This window comes from Oncorhynchus mykiss, chromosome 9 (assembly GCF_013265735.2).
Source record: "Oncorhynchus mykiss isolate Arlee chromosome 9, USDA_OmykA_1.1, whole genome shotgun sequence".
NCBI lineage: Eukaryota > Metazoa > Chordata > Actinopteri > Salmoniformes > Salmonidae > Oncorhynchus > Oncorhynchus mykiss.
In genome coordinates, this window is record NC_048573.1 from 46,855,973 (window position 1) to 46,881,172 (window position 25,200).

A 25,200-nucleotide genomic window follows, 5' to 3' on the forward strand; every position below is an offset into this window, starting at 1 on the left:
ATAGGGATTAACAGGAGATACATACATAACATTGGCCCAGCACCACCATTTTTTCATGATCACAGAGTTAAGAAAGTGGCGAAGTACTAAACACGAAAGTTGTTACACTGGAAGATTTTTGTTCTCATCAAACCATTGAATGTTAAAGCAAGTTACATAGATTTCAAATAGAAATTTAAGTGTGCAATGCAAATACTATGAGAAATAATTTCAAAGGTCTCCCGAGTGGCTACACTAAAGACCCAGGTTCGATCCCAGGCTGTGTCGCAGCCGTCCGCGACCGGGAGACCCGTGAGGCGGCGCACAACTGGCCCAGCGTTGTCCGGGTTAGGGGAGGGCTTGGCTGCCCCGGGATGTTCTTGTCCCATCGCACTCTAGCGACTCCTTGTGGCGGGCCGAGCACATGCACGCTGACTCCGGTTGTCAGTTGTATGAGGTTTCCTCCGACACATTGGTGTGGCTGGCTTCCGGGTTAAGCGGGCAGTGTCAAGAAGCAGTGCGGCTTGGCATGGTCATGTTTCGGAGGACGCATGGCTCTCAAACTTCGCCTCTCCCGAGTCCGTACGGGAGTTGCAGCGATGGGACAAGACTAACTACCAATTGGATATCACGAAATTGGGGAGAAAAAAGGGTAAAAAGTACAAAATATTTTTTTTAAATTTTGAATTGCAAAAAAATTCAGCTGTGCTTGATTAAGACTTTTTTAACCAATAGAAACATCTCAAAAGTGCAAACCCCATTAATCTCGCACTCAAGGCGGGAAAGATTTCAAATAGCATTTGAACCCAGGTGTGGTATAATGTGATTTCTCCTCTGTCAACATACGGTCACTTCTCTCTGCAATATAAGCCTACACCAACAAGATGGCATCTGAGTCAGTCAAAGAGATAGGACACTTGTTGTCTTCGAAAGCCACCGCACCCTAATGTCATTCCCTTATTAGCATGAGCATTCTTATCTAGTCTACCCCTATTGTCACATTCCTAACTACCTGTATTTCTTGGAAGTGGCGCAAATATAATTCTGTGGATTTCTTATCACTTCTGCCAGATAGGGGAGTGGTGCTACGGGGAGGAAAAGTCACAATACTGTGTGGACTAATTGGCATGATGCCGGTTGTTTGTTCCGACGTATAATGGCACTATCTTTTTTCATCCACGCCCAGTCCTTTCAGTTCAGTGGCAGGTGGACGTGTCTTGAAAAAAAGCTGTCGGAAAACACAAAACGCTACTTTCCACTTTGAGTCTTCAGTGGAAAGAAACGAGAATCGAAGCATGTATTAAACAAAATACTTCACCATTGCTTGTCACAATTTATGGCGACTTCTAAACCTGTTGGCACTTGGAACATTGAGACGAGACCGTTCCAAATGTAATTTTTTTTTCGACAAAATTACCATAACTTGTCCAGTGGTAAACGTTGACTAGTCTCCCTCTACATTTGATTGTCTTCAAAGTCACTCGACACTCTTGTATAAAAAGACCAAAATCAGGTGATTGACACTCCTCTTCTGTAATGTCTCTCTTTCTCCAAAGGGCATGTGGCCGGTCCCAATCCTCTTCCACTCTTCTGATCCTCTTTCCCTATCCCTCTCTCTTCCTCTCCTTGGGGCAGTTCTAAACGATGGAGTCCCAGTCAAAGTCGTCCTGGATGTCTTCAGTAGGCAGCCTGCTCATCTGGTAGTGCCCAGGCGGCATCATGTGCTGCTGGTTCATCTGGCCATGGTGCCCTGAAGATGGAGGTAAAAGTGTAAGGCAGCTGTACGCAGACATATAAACAGTACTATTATTTTAGCAGGATCCCCATTAGCTATTGCCAAGACTCTTCCTGGGGTCCAAAATGACATCAAACAAAACATTGTGCATTATACAAATGCACCATTATTACATTACAATACTACATGACATTACTAAGAATAATGTGTACACACACACACACACACACACACACACACACACACACGAGGGGGCGAGTAGTTAGCATTAGTACCTGTCATCGTGGAGCCTGCGGTGCTCATGGGGGTCATGTGGGGGTAACCTGGGGGTCCCATCATTGAAGACATGTTCTGTCTGGAGTCCATATACGGATTACCTATAGGAGATGAAGACAACCAACAGGAAGCAACAGTCATTCAGTTACCTACACTAACTCTTTTGACTCATCACACACTGATGCTCCCATTTATCATCTGTCCTGTTACATACAGTATAGTGCTTAGGAAAGTATTCAGACACCTTTACATTTTGTTACGTTACAGCCTTATTCTAAAATTGATTCAATAAATAAAAAATCCTCAGCAATCTACACACAATACCCCATCATGACACCCCATCATACCCCATCAGTGAAAACAGGATTTTAGAAATATTTACATAAGTATTCAGACCCTTGCTTTGAGACTCGAAATAGAGCTCAGGTGCATCCTGTTTCCATTGATCATCCTTGAGATGTTTCTACAACTTGATTGGAGTCCACCTGTGGTAACTTCAATTGATTGGACATGATTTGGAAAGGCACACACCTGTCTACAGTATCTAAGGTCCCACAGTTGACAGTGCATGTCAGAGCAAAAACCAAGCCATGTGGTCGAAGGAATTGTGCTTAGAGCTCCGAGACGGGATTGTGTTGAGGCACAGATCTGGGGAAGGGTACCAAAAAATAATTCTGCAGCAATGAAGGTCCAAGAACACAGTGGCCTCCATCATTCTTAAATGGAAGAGGTTTGGAACCACCAAGACTCTTCCTAGAGCAGGCTGCCCGACCAAACTGAGAAATCGGGCGAGAAGGGCCTTGGTTAGGGAGGTGACCAAGAACCTGATGGTCACTCTGACAGAGCTTCAGAGTTCCTCTGTGGAGATGGGAAAACCATCCAGAAGGACAACCATCTCTGCAGCACTCCACCAATCAGGCCTTTATGGTAGAGTGGCCAGACAAAAGTCAAAATCCCTCTCCTTAATAAAAGGCACATTACAGCCCATCCACATCCAACCTGAAAGAGCTTGAGAGGATCTGCAGAGAAGAATGGGAGAAACTCCCCAAATACAGGTGTGCCAAGCTTGTAACGTCATACCCAAGAAGAATCTATGCTGTAATCGCTGCCAAAGGTGGTTTAATAAAGTACTGAGTAAAGGGTCTGAATACTTATGTAAATGTAATATCAGTTTTACATTTTTTTTATAAATTTGCAAAAATGTCAAAAAAATTGTTTTTGCTTTGTCATTATGGTGTATTGTGTGTAGATTATTGATGGGGAATGAACTATTTAATACATTTTAGATTAAGGCTGTAATGTAACAAAATGTTGAAAAAGCCATGGGTCTGAATACTTTCCGAAGGCACTGTATCTATCTTAATTACCTCGTACCCCTGCTGATCGACTCGGTACTGGTACCCCATGTATATAGCCAAGTTATCGTTACTCATGGTGTATTTATTCCTTGTGTTATTATATTCTTATTTTATTTCTCTTTTTTTCTCTCTTCATTGTTGGAAGCAAGCATTTCACTGTTAGTTGACACCTGTTGTTTACAAAGCATGTGACAAATAACATTTTAATTGAACTCCACTGATCTATAGCCTACCTGATTAGATCAGTAAAGGAAGTTTGGCTTAAATCAATCAAACCCTTTCAGATCTATATGGGAGGCACGGTAGAGACTGCGCTTAGGCACAGACCTAGGATCAGGATTCCATCCGTCCTCAAAGCCTAAGCATAACCATTGTTAACAACTGACTTTAGACCAGTCTCTAGATGGGCAACTCCATCCTACTGGCCACTGACCTGTGTTGATGTGCTGACTGGGCTTGCTGGTGTGCATGGGGCCGTGACAGGCAGACGGGGGTGGCTGAGGTTGCAATCGGCCTTGTGGTGGGATGACCCCAGTGCGGGTGAAGAACTGGTTGATGGAGGAGCACAGGTCGGCTATCTGGGCCGGGTCCAGGGACCAGTTGTTCAGCTCCGCCTGCCTCATACTTTCCTTTAGTCCTGTCAGACACACACAGATGGGGTCATTTTAGTTTCACTAGTCCTAGGTGCCTTCCTCTTGTTCTAGTCTTCTTTTCCCTCACCTGTACTGGTCTGAAAACTGGTGTTGCAAAAATTATGGTAACTTTCCCAGAAGATTTCAAGAAACAGGAGGGAAAAAGCAGGAAATTCAAACATACTCCAGCTGGAATTTCTGGAAAACCTGGGAATTTTGGGAAAGTTAACGTATTTTTGCAACCCTACTGAAAACACAAGATGGATGAAAGCAGTATGCTAATTAGGGTAGAAGGAGGATTGGGTTCCACCATTGCTGCTCGACTGTGAAGGAGGTCAAGTGCTGTGGGGGCGAGTTGCATCTAAACATTCAGCACTGTCATCAATCATAAATAGATGTGCAGCTTTGTGCAATGACCCTGATAAGAGTGCTCCACAGCCAGGGATAATTAGATTATTCACACTGAGGCAGTGGCCAAGCAGACTAGAGACTAGGGCTGCAGTTACCGCTGCAACCCTGTTCCCTACGTTGTCCACTACTTTTGACTAGGGGCCTCTGGTCAAAAAGTAGTGCACTACATTGGGAATAGGGTGCCATTTCAGATGCATATAGTGCACTTCATTGGTAATAAGGTGCCATTTCATATGCATCCTAGGATAGGCCTTTTCTACCTCGGAAACTATCATTGACATTGGGCTACATCCATTTAACAGATGCTCTGTATCCAAAGTGACTTACAACCTACAAATAGGGTCTAGCATATTGTGATGTCACTTTTGCATACAAAACATTAAGAACACCTTCCTAATATTGAATTGCATCCTCCACAGGAATGCTGGCCTATGTTGACTCCAATGCTTCCCACAGTTGTTGTCAATTTGGCTGGATGTCCTTTGGGTGTTGGCCCATTCTTGATAGACACAGGAAACTGTTGAGAGTTGAAAAACCAAGAAACGTTGCAGCTCTTGACACAAACCGGTGAGCCTGGCACCTACTACCATACCCTGTTCAAAAGCACGTACATCTTTTGTCTTGCCCATTCACCCTCTGAATGGCACACATACACAATCCATGTCTCAATTATCTCAAGGCTTAAAAATCCTTCTTTAACCTGTCTCCTCCCCTTCATCTACACTGATTGAAGTGGACTTAACAGGTGACATTAAGGGGTCATAGCTGTCACCTGGATTCACCTGGTCATTCTATGTCATGACAGAGTTTTGTGTCAAAGGGAGACTCGCGAGAATTTTCTTTGACGGTAAGTGACATTTTTGTACATTTCAGTATAATTTCCAAATGAATAACCTGTGCATAATGATGAACGCATAAAATGTATTTAAATTCAGTAATAAGGCTACAATAAGGAGCTAGGAGATGATTGTGACAGAAGGTTTTATAATAGCATTATACACGTGACGTTACCAACATTTTTTACATTTAGGATATGCTGGTCGGTGGTTTTGGCGGCCTAGAGGTTAGAGGGGTGGGCTTGCCACCAGAAAGTTTCCGGTTCAAATCCTGGAAGAAAATCGGATGGGATTTGAGCCGACTACTAGAGTGTTGTTAGTGACAAATCCAAGAAAGATAACCTCACCTGCTGTTGTGCCAGGAACAACACTGTTGTGGCTCCCACTGCTCCAGCCTCTCCAACCTAATGTGTATGTGTGTGTGTAATCAGTGGTTTGGTCCGTCAGTGGTTTGGTCCGTATTCCTTCTTCTTACCTTGGAATGGAGAGAGGTCCACGTCAGCCCAGTTGTAGCTGCCGGCGATGCGACAGCTCTCCTTCAGCCAGTCCAAGTTGGGGTACCAGTCGGCTGACAGACCTGCACAGACACACAGAAGTTTTCCCCCTAGACTTCTTCCTGGTGTAGCACCAGGGCCCCAAAACCAATTAGGCATCTAATAATTCTATTGAAACAAACCTAAAAAACAATTATTTTAGGTAGGGGGAGTGGGCAATAGAGCGAGGCAGGGTCAGTGCTAGGGAGGAAGGCACAACTAAGTAACGGTAGGAGAAATGTTAGTCTTGTTAGCCCGGGAACACGATTAGGGAAACATTGACACAAGAGCACAGTGCTGCAATCAACAGAGTAGGATGCAGTGACGCTTTTGACCACAAGATGTCATTTTTTTCACAGAGTAAATTCAAGTCACAGACGTTAGTGAAGAGGAATGATTTTCTGCCTTAAACCACAAACGGCAACACATTTGAAGCTGTGGATCAAAGACAGGGGATTGCTTTCATTCATCCCAGGCGCTGTGGAGAGGGAAATAACCTAGATAATGCAGCGTCTATTTGTACAGGGCTTTTCTCTGAGCCTAGAGCCCAGTGCAGAGACACAGGAGAAACAAAGAGTAGCCCAGGCAAATGAGAGACCTCGGCGAGGTTCAGAAATGCCTGTCTCTATGAGTTTAAGTCTGCTTCACACGGTGTAACACGCTTTGAGGAGTAGTGGGAAAACAAACTACATAGCTAATACAATGCAATCCATGTGTCCTTGCTGAGCATGTAGGGAGTAGTATTTATGGATAGCAGCTGAACCCGAGTCCTGCCTTAAGCTTCAGACACACCACCACAACGAATGGCTAAAAGCAGCGGGTGGCCGTCCTATCGTTTGTTGTCGCCGCAGTGTGTTAAAGTGACCGCCTGCTGGGTGTCGCCGAGCGGTTGCTGTTTGTGCGGATTCAGCATGTGGAATCGTCGGGAAATTAACAGAAAATGACAGACGATATTCTAGTCAGAGGCACTCGGCCATCCATTGTTTAGGTGCGTTTTGTCTCAGACAGTACACTAGTGGGTCTTACCAGTGTTGGTGCAGGGCATCTGTGCTGGCTGGCCAGTATGGCTCTGGAGGTGCTGTGACTGCTGCTGCCCACTGTTGGGGTGCTGGCGGTGTTGAGGGTGCTGTGAGTGCTGCCTGTGCTGAGTGTGTTGATGAGGTTGGTGTTGGTTGTGTGTGGCGTGGGGAGAGAGGTGCTGCGAGTGGGGCGGGTGGTGATTATGGCGGTGACCGTGGTTGTGTGCGTGTTGGTGGTTGTGGGCGTTGATGCCCCTGCTGCTGCCCCGGCCAGGGGAGTGCTGGTAGGAGCACAACGTCCGTGGCTGCTGGCTCGATTCGCTGGGCATACCCATGAGACCTGCAGGGCCAACCACAATCACAGACAGACAGACAGACAGGACAGGAAAGGTTAGAAGCACTACACCTATGCCACTACAGTGCAACATGCGACTGCTATTGATACAGAGATGTTTTCTCATTAAAAAAATACTCACGCAAACCTGGAGGGATTTCATTCTGATGGTTTTGATGAATTTGACTCTCTTGATGCATGTGTGTTATTTAAACTGATATCTGCCTTACCACATCAGGAATCCTCACTGAAGCTCCGAGGGTGCATTTCAATAGTCTAAAGTGGCTTCCTCTACTCTCCTTGTGTCATTCACCTTCATTTGCACTGGCAGGCTTTCATCAGTCTTTCACAACACAGATGAAGGAAAGGAGACGGGAGAGGAGAAGCCACTTTAGTCTATTGAGATGCACCCTGACTGAGTCAGTCCATGTGGTTTAGACACGCTTTGGTTTTCTAGGGAGGGTGAGGAGCTTGGCTGCTTGGGTGACTCACAGCATTTCAGCCCCTCAAAGGCAATGACTACTGACGCCATTCCTTTGGTAGAAGCATTTAAAAAAAATATATACATATTTTTTTCTTTAACCTTTATTTAACTAGGCAAGTCAGTTAAGAACAAATTCTTATTTACAATGATGGCTACCCCGGCCAAACCCAGACGACGCTGGGCCAATTGTGCGCCACCCAATCACGGCCAGATGTGATACAGCCTGGATTCGAACCAGGGACTGTAGTGACGCCTCTTGCACTGAGATGCAGTGCCTTAGACCGCTATGCTACTCGGGAGCCCCAAGCATGCAAGGCATTGAGCTTCACTTTGCCTAGGCTATGGGGGCCATAGAAATAGAATGGAACACATATTGTAGGATGGCATTTTCACAATGCAGGAGAGCAGAGATTGGTGCAAAAAATACCCGTAAACATCACTATAATATGGCAGCGTGATTTAATTTCTAACTTTTAAATATACATATAACAATGTACGTTATATGGAGGCAATTATTTACAGTGCCTTGCGAAAGTATTCGTCCCCCTTGAACTTTGCGACCTTTTGCCACATTTCAGGCTTCAAACATAAAGATATAAAACTGTATTTTTTTGTGAAGAATCAACAACAAGTGGGACACAATCATGAAGTGGAACGATATTTATTGGATATTTCAAACTTTTTTAACAAATCAAAAACTGAAAAATTGGGCGTGCAAAATTATTCAGCCCCCTTAAGTTAATACTTTGTAGCACCACCTTTTGCTGCGATTACAGCTGTAAGTCGCTTGGGGTATGTCTCTATCAGTTTTGCACATCGAGAGACTGACATTTTTTCCCATTCCTCCTTGCAAAACAGCTCGAGCTCAGTGAGGTTGGATGGAGAGCATTTGTGAACAGCAGTTTTCATTTCTTTCCACAGATTCTCGATTGGATTCAGGTCTGGACTTTGACTTGGCCATTCTAACACCTGGATATGTTTATTTTTGAACCATTCCATTGTAGATTTTGCTTTATGTTTTGGATCATTGTCTTGTTGGAAGACAAATCTCCGTCCCAGTCTCAGGTCTTTTGCAGACTCCATCAGGTTTTCTTCCAGAATGGTCCTGTATTTGGCTCCATCCATCTTCCCATCAATTTAACCATCTTCCCTGTCCCTGCTGAAGAAAAGCAGGCCCAAACCATGATGCTGCCACCACCATGTTTGACAGTGGGGATGGTGTGTTCAGCTGTGTTGCTTTTACGCCAAACATAACGTTTTGCATTGTTGCCAAAAAGTTCAATTTTGGTTTCATCTGACCAGAGCACCTTCTTCCACATGTTTGGTGTGTCTCCCAGGTGGCTTGTGGCAAACTTTAAACGACACTTTTTATGGATATCTTTAAGAAATGGCTTTCTTCTTGCCACTCTTCCATAAAGGCCAGATTTGTGCAATATACGACTGATTGTTGTCCTATGGACAGAGTCTCCCACCTCAGCTGTAGATCTCTGCAGTTCATCCAGAGTGATCATGGGCCTCTTGGCTGCATCTCTGATCAGTCTTCTCCTTGTATGAGCTGAAAGTTTAGAGGGACGGCCAGGTCTTGGTAGATTTGCAGTGGTCTGATACTCCTTCCATTTCAATATTATCGCTTGCACAGTGCTCCTTGGGATGTTTAAAGCTTGGGAAATCTTTTTGTATCCAAATCCGGCTTTAAACTTCTTCACAACAGTATCTCGGACCTGCCTGGTGTGTTCCTTGTTCTTCATGATGCTCTCTGCGCTTTTAACGGACCTCTGAGACTATCACAGTGCAGGTGCATTTATACGGAGACTTGATTACACACAGGTGGATTGTATTTATCATCATTAGTCATTTAGGTCAACATTGGATCATTCAGAGATCCTCACTGAACTTCTGGAGAGAGTTTGCTGCACTGAAAGTAAAGGGGCTGAATAATTTTGCACGCCCAATTTTTCAGTTTTTGATTTGTTAAAAAAGTTTGAAATATCCAATAAATGTCGTTCCACTTCATGATTGTGTCCCACTTGTTGTTGATTCTTCACAAAAAAATACAGTTTTATATCTTTATGTTTGAAGCCTGAAATGTGGCAAAATGTCGCAAAGTCCTAGGGGGCCGAATACTTTCGCAAGGCACTGTAACTAGTCTAGAGTTCCCTAAACTGAGCAAGGCATAAATAGTCGCCTTCTAAAATGAACGCACATTGGAGAAAAAAAAAATTGTACAGTATTTTATGCACAGATGTGGGGGTTTTGCATGACGAAAACTTTGCCCATACTGTATGTTGGGAGTACAAAAAAGTGCCAACTCATAAAAGAGGTGTTGGGACCTCATACACTGTGGGATTAAGTGCTATGGTTACAGTGCCACTCTAGCCATGTACACCTGCTAAAAAGCAGCAATCATAGCCATTGACTTTCAATGCCCTAGGCTTTGTCATTTATTCTCATAGTGATGTATATTTGTTACGTTTTTATATTTCATTGTACACAATTCAGCTCGTTTGCTCCTCCTTGTACAATATTTGTTGAACAATAAAAAGAAACTGTCATTAAAGAATTGATTTCAAGCAGCAGACCGACAGAGCGCATCCATGTCTGGGGTTAGAGAAGGTGGATGGTATAACAAGCAGGAAGAGGCCCTGTTGACCCAATAGGAAGCTACAGGAAGCAATTAGCGAGAAGCTTCACAATCTAATTAGCAAGTATCAAAGCTAGTCACACAGCCGCTGCACTTTGCTCCAATCATGTGTGAATACAATGTTTATTTTTTTCTGAGAATTCCCCTTGATTGCCTGGCTCGTTTGACTAAGTGACGCAAAGATTTTAGATCTTTAGCACAATTGATTATTTGTTTATGCGAGTTCAATAGAGGAATACAAAGAAATAATTGTATTACTGGTTAACGTAATTAACCATCCAAACTTTGGTGTAGGAGATCGCCATGATGTTGTGGTGTGTGCTTTTAGCTAACCAGTAAAATAATCAGTAGAAAAAGCATGTTACATTCCCACTTGTGTTCCCCATGCAGCTCTTCCTCTGTTCTCTCATCAACCGGGTATGACGGTAGCTTGTTTTCTTTCAAATACTTCAGCTGTGTTCGATTTAGCTAGCCTGCTGCAAACGGCAGCGTGACTACAGGCAGGCTCAATCAAATGCCCCAAAGTATTTTGATAGAAAACAAAACATTATATGAACCCAGGTCTGCATCAGAGTGCTTCTGCCCATGACTCACCATGCTGGCTGAAGGACTGCTCAAAGACAGACTTGTAGAGGCTGCGGAAGGAGGCACTGAGGTCCTCGAAGTCGGAGAAGAGGAGCTGCTTGTCCCCCTCGGCCACGTTGTACTGGGGCTGGGGAGGAGGAGGAAGTGGAGGGGGAGGATGCAGCTTTAAACTCAGAGACTGGGAGGAGGGTTCTGAGTGACTACTGACCTACAGAGAGAGAGGCAAAGGGTATTTTCATTACTTTGGTTAAAACGTCTGGATGCTAACTTGAGGTATCCACACTGTGCCTGTTTAAGGCACGGTAGTAAACATGTTTTCTATATCCCTGTCTTCTGCTGGTCATTCCCCCTTCTAACCCGAGAGCCCAGGCCGATTGTATCTATACTAAGCCAGCACCTCTTTCGGAGACCATGACAACCAACAACATTTTTTGCGTTACGAAAATTCTCATGTTAGGATTCTGCCCTAATTACCTTCAAGGCAATTTACTGAGGGAATAACACATAACACTACAGTGGTTTATACAATACAGTCATTCTACTTCTATAAAGTCCATTTACAGTGCCTTCAGAAAGTATTCATACCCCTTGACTTTTTCCACATTTTGTTGAATTATAGTCTCGATTAAATTGTTTTTTTTCCTGTTATTTTTTAAATCACCCATATACAAACAACAACCCATAATGACAAGGTGAAAACATGTTTTTTGTAAATGTATTGAAAATGAAATACAGAAATAACTCATTTACATTATTCACACCCTTGAGTCAATACTTTGTAGAAGCACCTTTAGCAGTGATTACAGCTGTGAGTCTTGAGGTGAGTCTCTAAGAGCATTCCACACCTGGATTGTGCAACATTTGGACATTATTCTTGGCAACATTGTTCAAGCTCTGTCAAATTGGTTGTGGATCATTGGCTAGACAACCATTTTCAGGTCTTGCCATAGATTTTTGATTTAAGTCAAAACTGTAACTAGGCCATTCAGGAACATTCACTGTCTTCTTGGTAAGCAACTCCAGTGTAGATTTGGCCTTGTTTCTCAGGTTATTGTCCTGCAGAAAGGTTCATTCATCTCACAGTGTCTGGTGGAAACAGACTGAACCAGGTTTTCCTGTCAGATTTTACTTGTGCTTAGCTTGATTCCATATTTTTTATCCTGAAAAACTCCCCAGTCCTTAACGATTACAAGCATACCCATAACATGATGCTGCCCCCACTATGCTTGAAAATATGCAGAGTGGCACTCAGTAATGTGTTGCATTGGATTTGCCCCAAACAGAACTTTATGTCCTAAATACAAAGTTTTAATTGCATTGCCATGTTCTTTGCAGACTTACTTTAGTGCCTTGTTGCAAACAGGATGCATGTTTTGGAATATTTTATTCTATACAGGCTTCATTCTTTTCACTCTGTCAATTAAGTCAGTACTGTGGAGTATCTACAACGTTGTTGATTCATCCTCAATTTTCTATCACAGCCAGTAAACTCTGTAACTGTTTTAAAGTCACCATTGGCCTCATGGTGAAATACCTGAGTGGTTTCCTTCCTATCTGGCAACTGAGTTAGGAGCGACACTTGTATCTTGGTATTGATTGGGTGTAGTGATACACCATACAAAGTGTATAACTTCACCATGATTAAAGGGATATTCAATGTCAGCTTTAAAAAATTTTTTATCTACCAATAGGTGCCCTTCTTTGCGAGGCATTGGAAAACCTCCCTGGTCTAGGTGGTTGAATCTGTGTTTGAAATTCCCTGCTCGATAGAGGAACCTTGTAGATACTTGTATGTGTGGTGTACAGATATGAGGTAGTCATTTAAAAAATCATGTCAAACACTATTATTGCACACAGAATGAGCACATGCAACTTATTATGTGACTTGTTAAGCACATTTTTACTCCTGAACGTATTTATGCTTGCCATAACAAAGGGGTTGATTACTTATTGACTCAAGACATTTCAGCTTTTCATTTTTTATTAACATAATTCCACTGACATTCTGGGGTAGTATGTGTAGGCCAGTAGGAGATCTAGATGTAATCCATTTTAAATTCAGGCTATAACTTAACAAAATGTGGACAAAGTCAAGAGGTGTAAATACTTTCTGAAGGCCCTGCCTGTATAATATTTTCACCCTTTCACCATCCTAATTGTGGCTCTGCCATGTGCAATGGCCTCAAATATACAATTAGAAGTCCAATCGGCGTGGCACCTCCCTGAAGTTGATCCAACTGAAAGCGACACATTCATCCCTGCCGACGTGGCCTTTCTATCCAGCGATCTTGGCAGTGCTGGCACTTGAGACTTCAGCAGGAGACGCCAGGAGTAATCACCTTCAATGAGGAGGCGTCACCTGGGTGGACTAACGAAGCAGAACTAACCCTGATCCCACATGACTGGCCGTAAATTAGGTCTGGGGATTACCCCTGGAACGAGGGATGAGGGGATGGGAGGAAAACAGAGGATGGCTTCGAGAAAAGATAGATTAATTTGATGAAATTGTGTTGACCTTTTGTATAATGCAGGTGCGGGGGGGGGGGGGGGGGGGGGGGGGGTGATTGACAAACAAATGACAAAAAGTTGCCTCATCTACCCCAAAAATATGTCCAACTATAGGTAACTGACAAAAAAATGGAAACACTTGAGTAAATGAAGGATATAAAGTATATAAACTCAGCAAAAAGGACCTTGTCTTTCAAAGATAATTGGTAAAAATCCAAATAACTTCACAGATCTTCATTGTAAAGGGTTTAAACACTGTTTCCCATGAACCATGAACCATAAACAATTAATGAACATTCACCTCTGGAATGGTCGTTAAGACACTAACAGCTTACAGACGGTAGGCAATTAAGGTCACAGTTATGAAAACTTAGGACACTGAAGAGGCCTTTCTAATGACTCTGAAAACAAAAACAAATGGTGTCTGCTCCTCTGCATGAACGTGCCTTAGGCATGCTGCAAGGAGGCATGAGGACTGCAGATGTGACCAGGGCAATAAATTGCAATGTCCGTACTGTGAGACGCCTAAGACAGAGCTACAGGGAGACAGGAAAGACAGCTGATCGTCCTCGTAGTGGCAGACCACGTGTAACAACACCTGCACAGGATCAGTACATCCGAACATCACACCTGCGGGACAAGTACAGGATGGCAACAGCAACTGCCCGGGTTACACCAGGAACGCACAATCCCTCCATCAGCGCTCAGACTGTCCGCAATAGGCTGAGAGATGCTGGACTAAGGGCTTGTAGGCATGTTGTAAGGCAGGTCCTCACCAGACATCACCGGCAACAACGCCACCTATGGGCACAAACCCACCGTCGCTGGACCAGACAGGAGCTTCTTGTCATTGCAGGAAATCTCAATGCTGTGCGTTACAGGGAAGGCATCCTCCTCCCTCATATGGTACCCTTCCTGCACGCTCATCCTGACATGACCCACCAGCATGACAATGCCACCAGCCATACTGCTCATTCTGTGCGTGATTTCCTGCAAGACAGGAATGTCAGTGTTCTTCCATGGCCAGTGAAGAGCCCGGATCTCAATTCCATTGAGCACGCCTGGGACCTGTTGGATCGGAGGGTGAGGGCTAGGGCCATTCACCCCAGAAATGTCCGGGAACTTGCAGGTGCCTTGGTGGAAGAGTGGGGTAACATCTCACAGCAAGAACTGGCAAATATGGTGCAGTCCATGAGGAGGAGATGCACTGCAGTACTTAATGCAGCTGGTGGCCACACCAGATACTGACTGTTTGATTTTGATCCCCCCTTTGTTCAGGGACACATTATTCCAATTATGTTAGTCACATGTCTGTGGAACTTGTTTAGTTTATGTCTCAGTTGTTGAATCTTGTTATGTTCATACAAATATTTACACATGTTAAGTTTGCTGAAGATAAACGCAGTTGACAGTGAGAGGACGTTTCTTTTTTTGTTGAGTTTAGGTCCTTCCATGCAGGTTTGGTTCCGGAGTTAATTAAGCAATTAACATCCCATCGTGCTTAGGGTCATTTATAAAAATGCTGGGCAGGCCATTATTTTGACTACCATGGCTATGCCCCCATAGGATGACAATGGACACGAGTGGTCACTGAGTGGTTTGATGAGCATGAAAACAATGTAAACCATATGTCACGGCTGTCTCAGTCACCAGATCTCAACCAAATTGAACACTTATTTGAGATTCTGGAGCGACGCCGGAAAAAGCATTTTCTACCATCATAACAAAACACCAAATTATGGAATTTGTCATGGAAGAATGGTGTCACATCCTTCCAACAGAGTTCCAGACACTTGTAGAATCTATGCCAAAGTGCATTGAAGCTGTTCTGGCTTGTCGTTGCCAAACACCCAATTAAGACTTATGTTGGTGTTTCCTTTATTTTAGCAGATACCTTTCTATGTCCATTTTAGCACTTTCTTCCAATGATACTAAAGCATAGAATTCAGTTAGGACCACATTGTCTACTCACAGTCACAGAGGCCCATATTGGTTCCCACACTGCACCCACATTTGACCTATAGCACATAGTGGACTAAGTCTTTGGGGTTCTTTGCTTTGGCCGACACTACAGACCATGAAAAAGTAGACGCTACAACACCACAGGAGTGCCTTGGTTTAAATAAACCGTTTGTGGCAATCCTAGGTGCCCGGTAAGGATTAGGTTGAGAAAACAGGTGGTTTCTAGTTTCCACTGGAGAACAAACCAAATGCCCTGTGATGAACAGTAAGACACAGGCTCTTACAAAGCAAATGTTCAGTTTTGTTTCTACTCTACCCCTTAATTCCCCAAAGAAACAACCCTTTAGGTACGAATTTAACCCTCGCCTCAGTAGTGTGTTCATGCACACCACCCTACTCCAGGTATTTCCACTGTGTTTGTGGTAGACCTGGAATAGTTAAGGGGCTGTGTGTGAGTAGTGACTGTGTTACACAGCTGTGGCCTCAGACACAAACAATAACACAGCCTCACATTGTAGTATGATCTAAAATAAGGACACGCGACAACGAGTTTCTAGCTCCAGCCTGTTTATTAACCTAACCCTCGCATGTCCTACATACAGTGGGGCAAAAAAGTATTTAATCATCCACCAATTGTGCAAGTTCTCCCACTTAAAAAGATGAGAGAGGCCTGTAATTTTCATCATCGGTATTTATTTGCAAATAACTATCTGTTGTCCTTTCATGAGAAGGTCTCCATTACAGTGGAAGTCACGTTGGTGCACCCAATAGGGCTTCAGCAGTTGAGGCAGTTCCTCCTGCCTGGGCCATCCCTTTTTGCACTGCTGTACTATCTGTTGGCAGATGTGGTCTCGTTGTTGCTCCTCTGCAATCTGCTGCAGTTTGGTCTGAGATGCAGGTAGACTGTCCCTTATTGCATTAATGGACACCTGTACCTCACCCTCTAGACATTGCTCCTCCTCTGATAATGGACGTTTAATTGGGGCCCTGGAGAGTGCATCTGCTGTGGTCAGTGCCTTCCCTGGCACATACACCATCTTGTAGGTGAACCTCAGTAATCTGAGGCAGAAGCGCAGAACTCTGGGAGGCAAGTCATCCAGTGCTTTTGTCCCTAACAAAGCCAACAGTGGCTTGTGATCAGTCTCTGCTGTAAACTGCAGGCCAATAAGGTATTGGCTGAGCCTTTCACATGCCCATGTGATAGCCAACGCCTCCTTCTCCAATTGAGCATATCTTTGCTCTGTGTCGGATAAGCTTCGGGAGATGTATGCTATTGGACGCCACTCCATGTTGTCCTGCATCTGTGTGAGGACCGCCCCTAGCCCAAAGGATGATGCATCTGCTGATACTTTTGTCTTAGCGTGGGGACGGTACTGGGCCAGCACTCTCTGTGAGGCCAGATCTCCTTTGATTTTGTCAAACGCTACCTGTTGCATGTGACCCCATGACCAGTCATTCTCTTTGGCTAGTAAGACTCTCAGAAGTTTGGTTGTATCTGAGAACTGTGGGAGGACCTTACCCACATGTGTGGCCATGCCTAAGAAGGTCCTGACTTCAGCAACATTCTGGGGTCTGGGCATATATGTGATGGCGCTGATCTTCTCTGGGTCCGGCTCTATTCCAGCTGCACTGATTTTGTGTCCCAAGAACAAGACCTCTGATTGTGCAAAAGTGCATTTTTCATTGAGTGTCAGGCCAGTCTTCTGGAGTCGGGTCAGAACTGCTGTGAGCCTTACATCATGTTCTGCCCTATCCCTTCCGCACACGAGCACATCGTCCGCGTGGACTATGACGCCACTCAGCCCATCCAACAGCTGGGACATGAGTCTTTGGAAATGCTCAGGACCGGAAGAGATTCCAAATGGCAAAACAGTAACGGCCAAACGGTGTTATAAATGTTGTGAGTGTCCTATTCTCTGATGACAGCGGTATCTGCCAGAAACCTGAGCGGGTATCCAGCTTTGTGAAGACTTGTGAGCCATCCAACTTAGCCAGTGACTACTCAACAGAAGGTAAGATGTGTCTCTCTCTGCAGAGTGCCTCATTCAATTTAGTCATGTCCACACAGATCCTTATTTCCCCATTGGCTTTTGGCACCACTACCATCCCTGCACACCAGTCTGTGGGACTCTCTATTTTAGACACCACCCCAGTTTCTTCCATCCTCCCCAACTCTTCCTTTACTCTGGCCAATAAAGGGATAGGCACCCGGCAGGGGGTGGTAAGGGCATAGGGGACAGCATCCTCTTTCAGGTGGATGTTGTAGTCACCTTCTATCCTTCCTAGACCAAAAAACACTTTTGGGAATTTATTTTTGAAAACCTCACCTGGGTCCTCCAGTTCGCTCACTCTCTCAATGAGTTGCAATGCTTCAATTGCTGGCAGCCCCAGCAACGGTCTGGCTAGAGAGTCAATGACGAAGACAGGCTGGATGGCACTTTTGTCTTTACTCTCCAGTTTAATCACCAAGTGCCCTACCACTGGTAAAATGTTATTACTGGGCCTTTTCAGTTTTTTGTTTGTAGAGAGCAAAGGGCCATCTCTGCTATAGCTATACAGCCAAGTTGGGATAGTTGTCACTGCTGCCCCAGTGCCTAGTTTAAATGACACAACCTCCCCATTGAGTTTAATGTCTGAATGCCAGCCAGTATTGTTTCCCTTTACTTCTCCCAGAAAGATGCTGTCCTGCTGTACCTACTCTGAAACCCCATGCATTTGCTTTAATCGACAGACAGCTGAAAAGTCTCCTCTCCTGTGACATGTCCTGCATTCCGCATCCTTTGCTGGGCAATCTTTCCATCTGTGGAAAGGGGATTTCCCACATTTGCAAAAAACACTTGAACTAGCTACTGGTGCTGTCTGTGATTGTTTTCTCCACGTCTGTCTCTGTTCTGTGTTCCCCTCCGTTGTTTTAGCTCTGTATGAAAATGCATGTATTTCCCCACTCTCTTCGTTCTGCAAGGAGCTGCTGTCGCGCAGTATCGTCTGCTGTCTTTTTACTGTCTCACTCTGCCTAACCTGGTTTACAGCTTTGGACAAGGTAAGCTGGGAATCCAACTGTAACTTTTCAGAAAGTGATATATTTCTTATTCATACTACAATCCGATCTCGGATCAGCTCTTCCCTGAGCGCGCCAAACTGACAATGGTCTGCTAGTTTGTGAACAGCTGTGATAAAACTGTCAGTGGTTTCACCCTGCTCCTGTTTGCGCATTTTAAACCTAGCTCTTTCAAAACAGTCTTTAACGGCCCTGTAGTTAAGTTTCTCTTCCTCGGTCAACGTTGAAGCATTTAATATATCCTCGGCTTCATCACCCATAGAGTAGATGAGTGTATTAACTTGAAATGCCTCATTTTTCACGTTTAAGCCTGATGCTACCCTGTACCTTTCAACGCGCCTGATCCATTTCGGCCAGTTTTGAATGTCCATACAAACAAAATTATCCGGGGGACTAATGCGAAATCCGTCAGCACCTAGCCACTGGCCTGTCCGTGTTTGCGCCAGAGCCCGTTGAACTTGGAGTCGCAAACCCTGAAATCCCGCCAGCTTCTTCCTCTTGCAACATGTTGCTTAGCAGTAACTTAGTCCTTGCTCGTTAGCTAGCACAATAATGATATGCACTGTTTTATCTCCAGCACTGTTCCCTCCCTTTGAAACAGCCTGAATGTATGATTTACTTGGTACGTCCTTCACGTTTACGTGAATTTTAAAACCACTTCTGACACCATGTAGTATGATGATCTAAAATAACCCCCAAGGGACATCCTACTACACACATGAGCAGCATTGCCCCAATAACCACTGAAGCAAACACTGGCTGGGAAAAGTCCACTCTGATCCAAGACTGAAGTCGTGTACAGCAGTAAAGGTCGACCAATAGCAACAATGGCAGATTCCCACTAAGACTTCAAATGACAAATAAAATAAATATAATTTTTCAAGCAAAGGTCACTCAAATCTATATAGGCAGTCAGGTTTAGATGTTCCCTATCTCTACCATTTGACACAACACTTATTCTCTGCCCCAAATGGCACCCTATTACATATAGTGCATTACTCTTGACCAGAGTCATATGGGTCCTGGTTAAAAGTAGCAATATAAAAGGGAATAAAGAGCCCCATGGGTCACAGTCTTAGTATAGCTTTCGTTCTCCTCAAGCCGTTGGACATGAAACGTCCTGTTGCGGCAGCGTTAGCGGTGTTATTAAGTGAGGTGCGTGACGTACCGGCGTGTAGCTGTGCACGATGCTGTTGAGGTTGACTGAGGCCAGGCTCTGGTCAGAGAGGCTGTTATTGAGGCTGCTCCTGGGGCTGTCGCTGTCCTCCTGCTCAGTCTTGTACAACACTACCTGGAACAAAGATGGTGGTTGTTAATATCCCCAACTGGAACAAAGATGGCCAATGTTTATATCACTTGCTGGAATAACAGACCTGCCAAGTTTGAAGAATTGTTATGAGTACCACTTCAGCGCGGCGGGGGCACCCACACTGCTCAAATCAAAGGCAAATGCACTTTTTTGGCCTAATATTGATGTTGGCAGAAGACTTATGGGTACATGGTCATTTTCTGCTCTTCAGTAGCAAACTAGAAATACATTTAAATGTACAAATCAGGGTTCTCCCTAGGATTTTCTGACAAAGTGGTGCTGGTCTAAGGTTGGGTAGGGGGAGGTACGGAGGGGGTTAGTCAACTCCCCCCTCAGGAGGTTGGAGCATTTGCATTTGAAAAACCTGTAAATGCCATTTCTAAAAACCTAGAGTCTAAAAGGGATACTTAGGGATTTATCTACTTACCAGAGTCAGATGAACACATGGATACCATTTGTATGTCTCTGTGTACAGTATGAAGGAAGATAGAGGTAGTTTTGCGAGCCAATTCTAACTAGCGTTAGCACAATGACTGGAAGTCTATGGGTATCTGCGAAGTCTATGGGTATTTGCTAGCATGCTATTTCCAGTCATTGCACTAAAGCTAGTTAGCAATTTCTCTAGCGCTAGTTAGCAACTTCTTTCACACTACATGCAGAGACATCATCTGACTCTGGGGAAGTCCCTAAGTATCCATTGAAATTATAGCAAACAATGTAGCCAACACAGAAGTATTCTGTTTGATTCTACATTAAATTGAGGTGGTCTCTATGAAACTTTCAAATGTTTCTAAGTTAAACTTAGGGGTAATGATTATTCTAATTAATAGGTGTCTTAATGTGGATAGTCTAGTGAAAAAGTAAACTGTCTTAATTTTGTTTGGGGAGAAAATTCTGACTAATTCAATTACTGGATGCACTGGATGTAGTAGTCTAGTTTACAGTAGGCTATTTGGAATATGAAACAACTGAACTAGGCCTATATAAGCTTGTTTCAGATCTCCATCTCTGACATAATGCATCAAGTTAGGTCTGACTACTAGGCTACCATTTATTCAACATGCCTTGTTGTCAGTGGTAAACTAACTATTATCACATCATTAGCAGCCTACTGTTGACATTTAGCTACAGATCGTGAACTGATTAACCCTTAAAAAGCCTTTGGGGGGGGGTTCTACGAAGCGAACATATGGGATTATTTTAAGATGGTCATACCATGGATCATTTAGGTATTTGATTTTGAATTTTAGGACCCCTGTAGGTATAATTCATTGATCAAATATTGAATTTGGCCTTTACTGCTATAGCCCATAGAAATGCATTGAATAACACAATCATAAATGGCAAAACAGACATTCAAAAATGAAACAATAAGGAATAAGGTTTTGAAGTGTCGTTCCTATATCTAGAAGATAAGAAGGCTAATAAATTATCCCCACAAAAATTGACAAATTTAATCCCATTTTTTTGCTGGCACAAAACTACTTCCATACTTCCCTTCACTTTTTAAACCGGTACCGGGTTACCTTAAGACGAGTTCCGTGACGCTTGTATCTGTCGTAGAACACCATCGTGTTCGTGAGTCTCCCCTTTCCATAGTGGGGTCATATTAGTTTGTTGCCCAAACGGTTTGATGCACCAGACAGAAGTTGGCACATCAGTGGAAACAACTTCAAACGAGTCCCGTGGGGCTTGTAGGGTTCGTGGAACAAACAGAGAAAAACAACGTGTAGGCCTAACAGTTCACCCGCTACAAATGTTTTCCTGAGAAGAGCAATTTTAGGGATGTCTCTTGGACTGACAACGCAGGTGCGGAAGGCCGACACTAACGACATAGATTGCGACGCAGCCCATATACAGTGGGGCAAAAAGTATTTAGTCAGCCACCAATTGTGCAAGTTCTCCCACTTAAAAAGATGAGAGAGGCCTGTAATTTTCATCATAGGTACACTTCAACTATGACAGACAAAATGAGAAAAAAAATCCAGAAAATCACATTGTAGGATAATAAATAAGTGTTTGGTCACCTACAAACAAGCAACATTTCTGGCTCTCACAGACCTCTGTCCTCCACTCGTTACCTGTATTAATAGCACCTGTTTGAACTTGTTATCAGTATAAAATACACCTGTCCACAACCTCAAACAGTCACACTCCAAACTCCACTATGGCCAAGACCAAAGAGCTGTCAAAGGACACCAGAAACAAAATTGTAGACCTGCACCAGGCTGGGAAGACTGAATCTGCAATAGGTAAGCAGCTTGGTTTGAAGAAATCAACTGTGGGAGCAATTATTAGGAAATGGAAGACATACAAGACCACTGATAATCTCCCTCGATCTGGGGCTCCACGCAAGATCTCACCCCGTGGGGTCAAAATTATCACAAGAATGGTGAGCAACAATCCTAGAACCACACGGGGGGACCTAGTGAATGACCTGCAGAGAGCTGGGACCAAAGTAACAAAGCCTACCATCAGTAACACACTACGCCGCCAGGGACTCAAATCCTGTATATATATAAAAAAAAAACATATATATCTCTAGCACAAACAGACAACTTTTAATGGGGATTTTTTTAAATGTTAATTAGATCGTCAATCGACCCTAGGGGGTTAATTAACATAGGCCTACTACTGTAATAGTTTATCATAACTTTCTGTGAAGGACGGTATTAGCGTAACATCTCTGTATGCCTTGTCTGTTTCCATTTACGCAACACCGCACGTTTCCTTGCTCGTCAATGCACTCGCGCCTACTACCGCTGTGGAGATCAAAGCATGTGCGGGCAACAAAGTGTTCTTGCTTAGTTGACTAAACGCTGTAGCTAACTACCTTCGTCGTAATGACGACGTAGCTAAGGAGCTAACTACAAAATAACACGTAGTTATGTGCTTGACTTACACATACAATTTGGGAAAATGTATTTGGCAAACAGCTCATTCTCCATTTTCCCTACCCCTTTTCCTCACCGTTGGTATCAAAGGAAAAAGTGGAGCGCTACCAGAAGGAGGAAAATAGTAGGCTATTACGACTATAGAGATTCTCTCCTCGCCCACAATGTGCCAACTGGAAACCTATTTTTTGCCTATTTTAAGGTAGTTCTTCGTACCAGCATACGTTGACTTCGGTAATAAAGATGGGCGCCATTAATATCACTACCTTGAACAAAGATGACCAGTGTTACAATACTGCCCCAGAGGTGTATGGGTTTGCATGTCATTACGACAGACCTTGTTAGTCACAGTGTTGATTGCCAGAGTGGGAGAGGCATCTCCGTACATGATACAGTCCATTCGCAGGGACTCCGATTCCAGGCTGTAGGGGGTGGAGGCCTGGAGAATAGGACAGAGTAATATAAGGGAGGGATGGGAGAGGGCTGTCTCTTGGTCTCGCTCTACAGCAGTGGTGGAAAAAGTACCCAATTGTCATACTTGAGTAAAAGTAAAGATAACTTAATAGAAAATTACTCAAGTGAAAGTCAACCAGTAAAATACCATTTGAGTAAAAATATTTGGTTTTAAATATCAAATGTAATTGCTAAAATATACTTAAATATCAAAAGTAAAAGTATAAATCATTTAAAATTCCTTACATAAAGTAAACGAGACTGCACTATTTTCTTGTTTTTTAGCCAGGGGAACACTCCAACACTCAGACATAATTTACAAACAAAGCATGTGTGTTTAGTGAGTCCGCCAGATCAGCGGCAGTAAGGATGACCAGGGATGTTCTCTTGATAAGTGTGAATTTGACAATTTTCCTGTCCTGCTAAGCATTCAAAATATAACAAGTACTTTTTTTTGTCAGGGAAATATATGGAATAAAAAGTACATTATTTTCATAAGGAATGTATCGAAGTAAAACTTGTCAAAAATATAAATAGTAAAGTACAGATAACCCCAAAAAATGTAAAGTACTTAAGTATTTTTACTTAAGTACTTTACAACACTGCTCCACAGAACATTGATGGGATAGATAGCATATAATATTGAGCTGGTATAGTCTACAGTAAACCATAACATAATATTAATAATTATTACAGACACAAAATGTATCTTTCACCATTTTGTCTACCCTCACTTGCCTGGCTCCCAAAACTGCTTACTGAAAGAGGATTGGTTTGCAACAATGCAACTTTAATTTATGATAAGCTCCAAAAGAGGGGAGAGAGTTGCAAGATCCATGACAGAGGTCTGTGTATTTGGGAAGAATGGCTTGATTCAAGAGTGTATGAGGAGAGATGAATTAGTCCTCCTGTATGCCTACAAGAAAGAATAGTTGGTGCCTCGGCCCTAACAACATTTTATTTGCTATTTGACCACTTTATATACCACAGAAGAACAGTTAGATGGACTACTCACCTTACAGACAAACAATGGCTATGATATGTGCATCACAAACAGAAATACCTTATTACACAAGTATTCAGACACTTTGCTATGAGACTCGAAATTGAGCTCAGCTGCATCCTGTTTCCATTGATCATCCTTGAGATGTTTCTACAACTTGATTGGAGTCCACCTGTGGTACATTCAATTGATTGGACATGATTTGGGAAGGCACACACCTGTCTATACAAGGTCCCACAGTTGACAGTGCATGTCAGAGCAAAAAAAAAGCCATGAGGTCGAAGGAATTGTTCGAAGAGCTCCATGACAGGATAGTGTCAAGGCACAGATCTGGGGAAGAGTAGCCTAAAAATGTCTGCTGCATTGAAGGTCCCCAAGAACACAGTGGCCTCCATCATTCTAAAATGGAAGAACTTTGGAACCACCAAGACTCTTCCTAGAGCTGGCCACCTTGCCAAATTGAGCAATTGGGGGAGAAGGTCCTTGGTCAGGGAGAGACCAAGAAGCTGATGGTCACTCTGAGAGCTCCAGAGTTCCTCTGTGGAGATTGGAAAACATTCCAGCAGGACTACCATCTCTGCAGCACTCTACCAATCAGGCCTTTGGTAGTGGCCAGATGGAAGCCACTCCTCTGTTTGGAGTTTACCAAAAGCCACCTTAAGACTCTCAGACCATGAGAATGAAGATTATCTGGTCTGATGAAACCAAGAGTGAACTCTTTGGCCTGAATGCCACTGGCACCATCCCTACGGTGAAGCATGTGAGACCTGGGAGACCAGTCAGGTTGAGGGAAAAAATAACAGAGCAAAATACAGAGAGATCTTTGATGAAAACCTGCTTCAGAGCACTCAGGACTTCAGACTGGGGCGACGGTTCACCTTCCAACAGGTCAACAACCCTAAGCACACAGCCAAGACAACGCAGGATTGGCTCGGGACAAGTCTGAATGTCCTTGAGTCGTCCATCCAGGGCCCGGACCTGAACTGGATCGAACATTTCTGGAGAGACCTATAAATAGCTGTGCAGCGACGCTCCCCACCCAACCTGACAGAGATTGAGAGGATTTGCAGAGAAGATTGGGATAAAATCCCCAAACACAGATGTGCCAAGCATCATACCCAAGAAGACTCAAGGCTGTAATCGCGGCCAAAGGTGCTCCAACAAAGTACTGAGTAAAGGGTCTGAATACT

General features: G+C 43.7%; 1 protein-coding gene across 3 annotated transcripts in view; it reads right to left on the bottom strand.

The window, feature by feature from the left end:
- Positions 1-550: 550 nt before the first annotated feature.
- Positions 551-25,200, bottom strand: part of LOC110532232 (forkhead box protein J3) — a 99,959-nt gene continuing 75,309 nt past the window's right edge. For 2 of the 3 annotated variants that reach the window (XM_021615948.2, XM_036988161.1), the window contains exons 6-13: positions 22,892-22,993; positions 19,520-19,642; positions 10,833-11,031; positions 6,787-7,119; positions 5,703-5,804; positions 3,782-3,985; positions 1,990-2,091; positions 551-1,729 (exon numbers count right to left, since the gene is read on the bottom strand). In XM_021615948.2, the coding sequence (XP_021471623.2) occupies positions 1,617-1,729; positions 1,990-2,091; positions 3,782-3,985; positions 5,703-5,804; positions 6,787-7,119; positions 10,833-11,031; positions 19,520-19,642; positions 22,892-22,993 (1,278 nt within the window). In that variant the 3' untranslated portion in view covers positions 551-1,616. The remainder of the gene's footprint in view (positions 1,730-1,989; positions 2,092-3,781; positions 3,986-5,702; positions 5,805-6,786; positions 7,120-10,832; positions 11,032-19,519; positions 19,643-22,891; positions 22,994-25,200) is intronic. The other variant, XM_036988162.1, reaches the window with a different exon arrangement.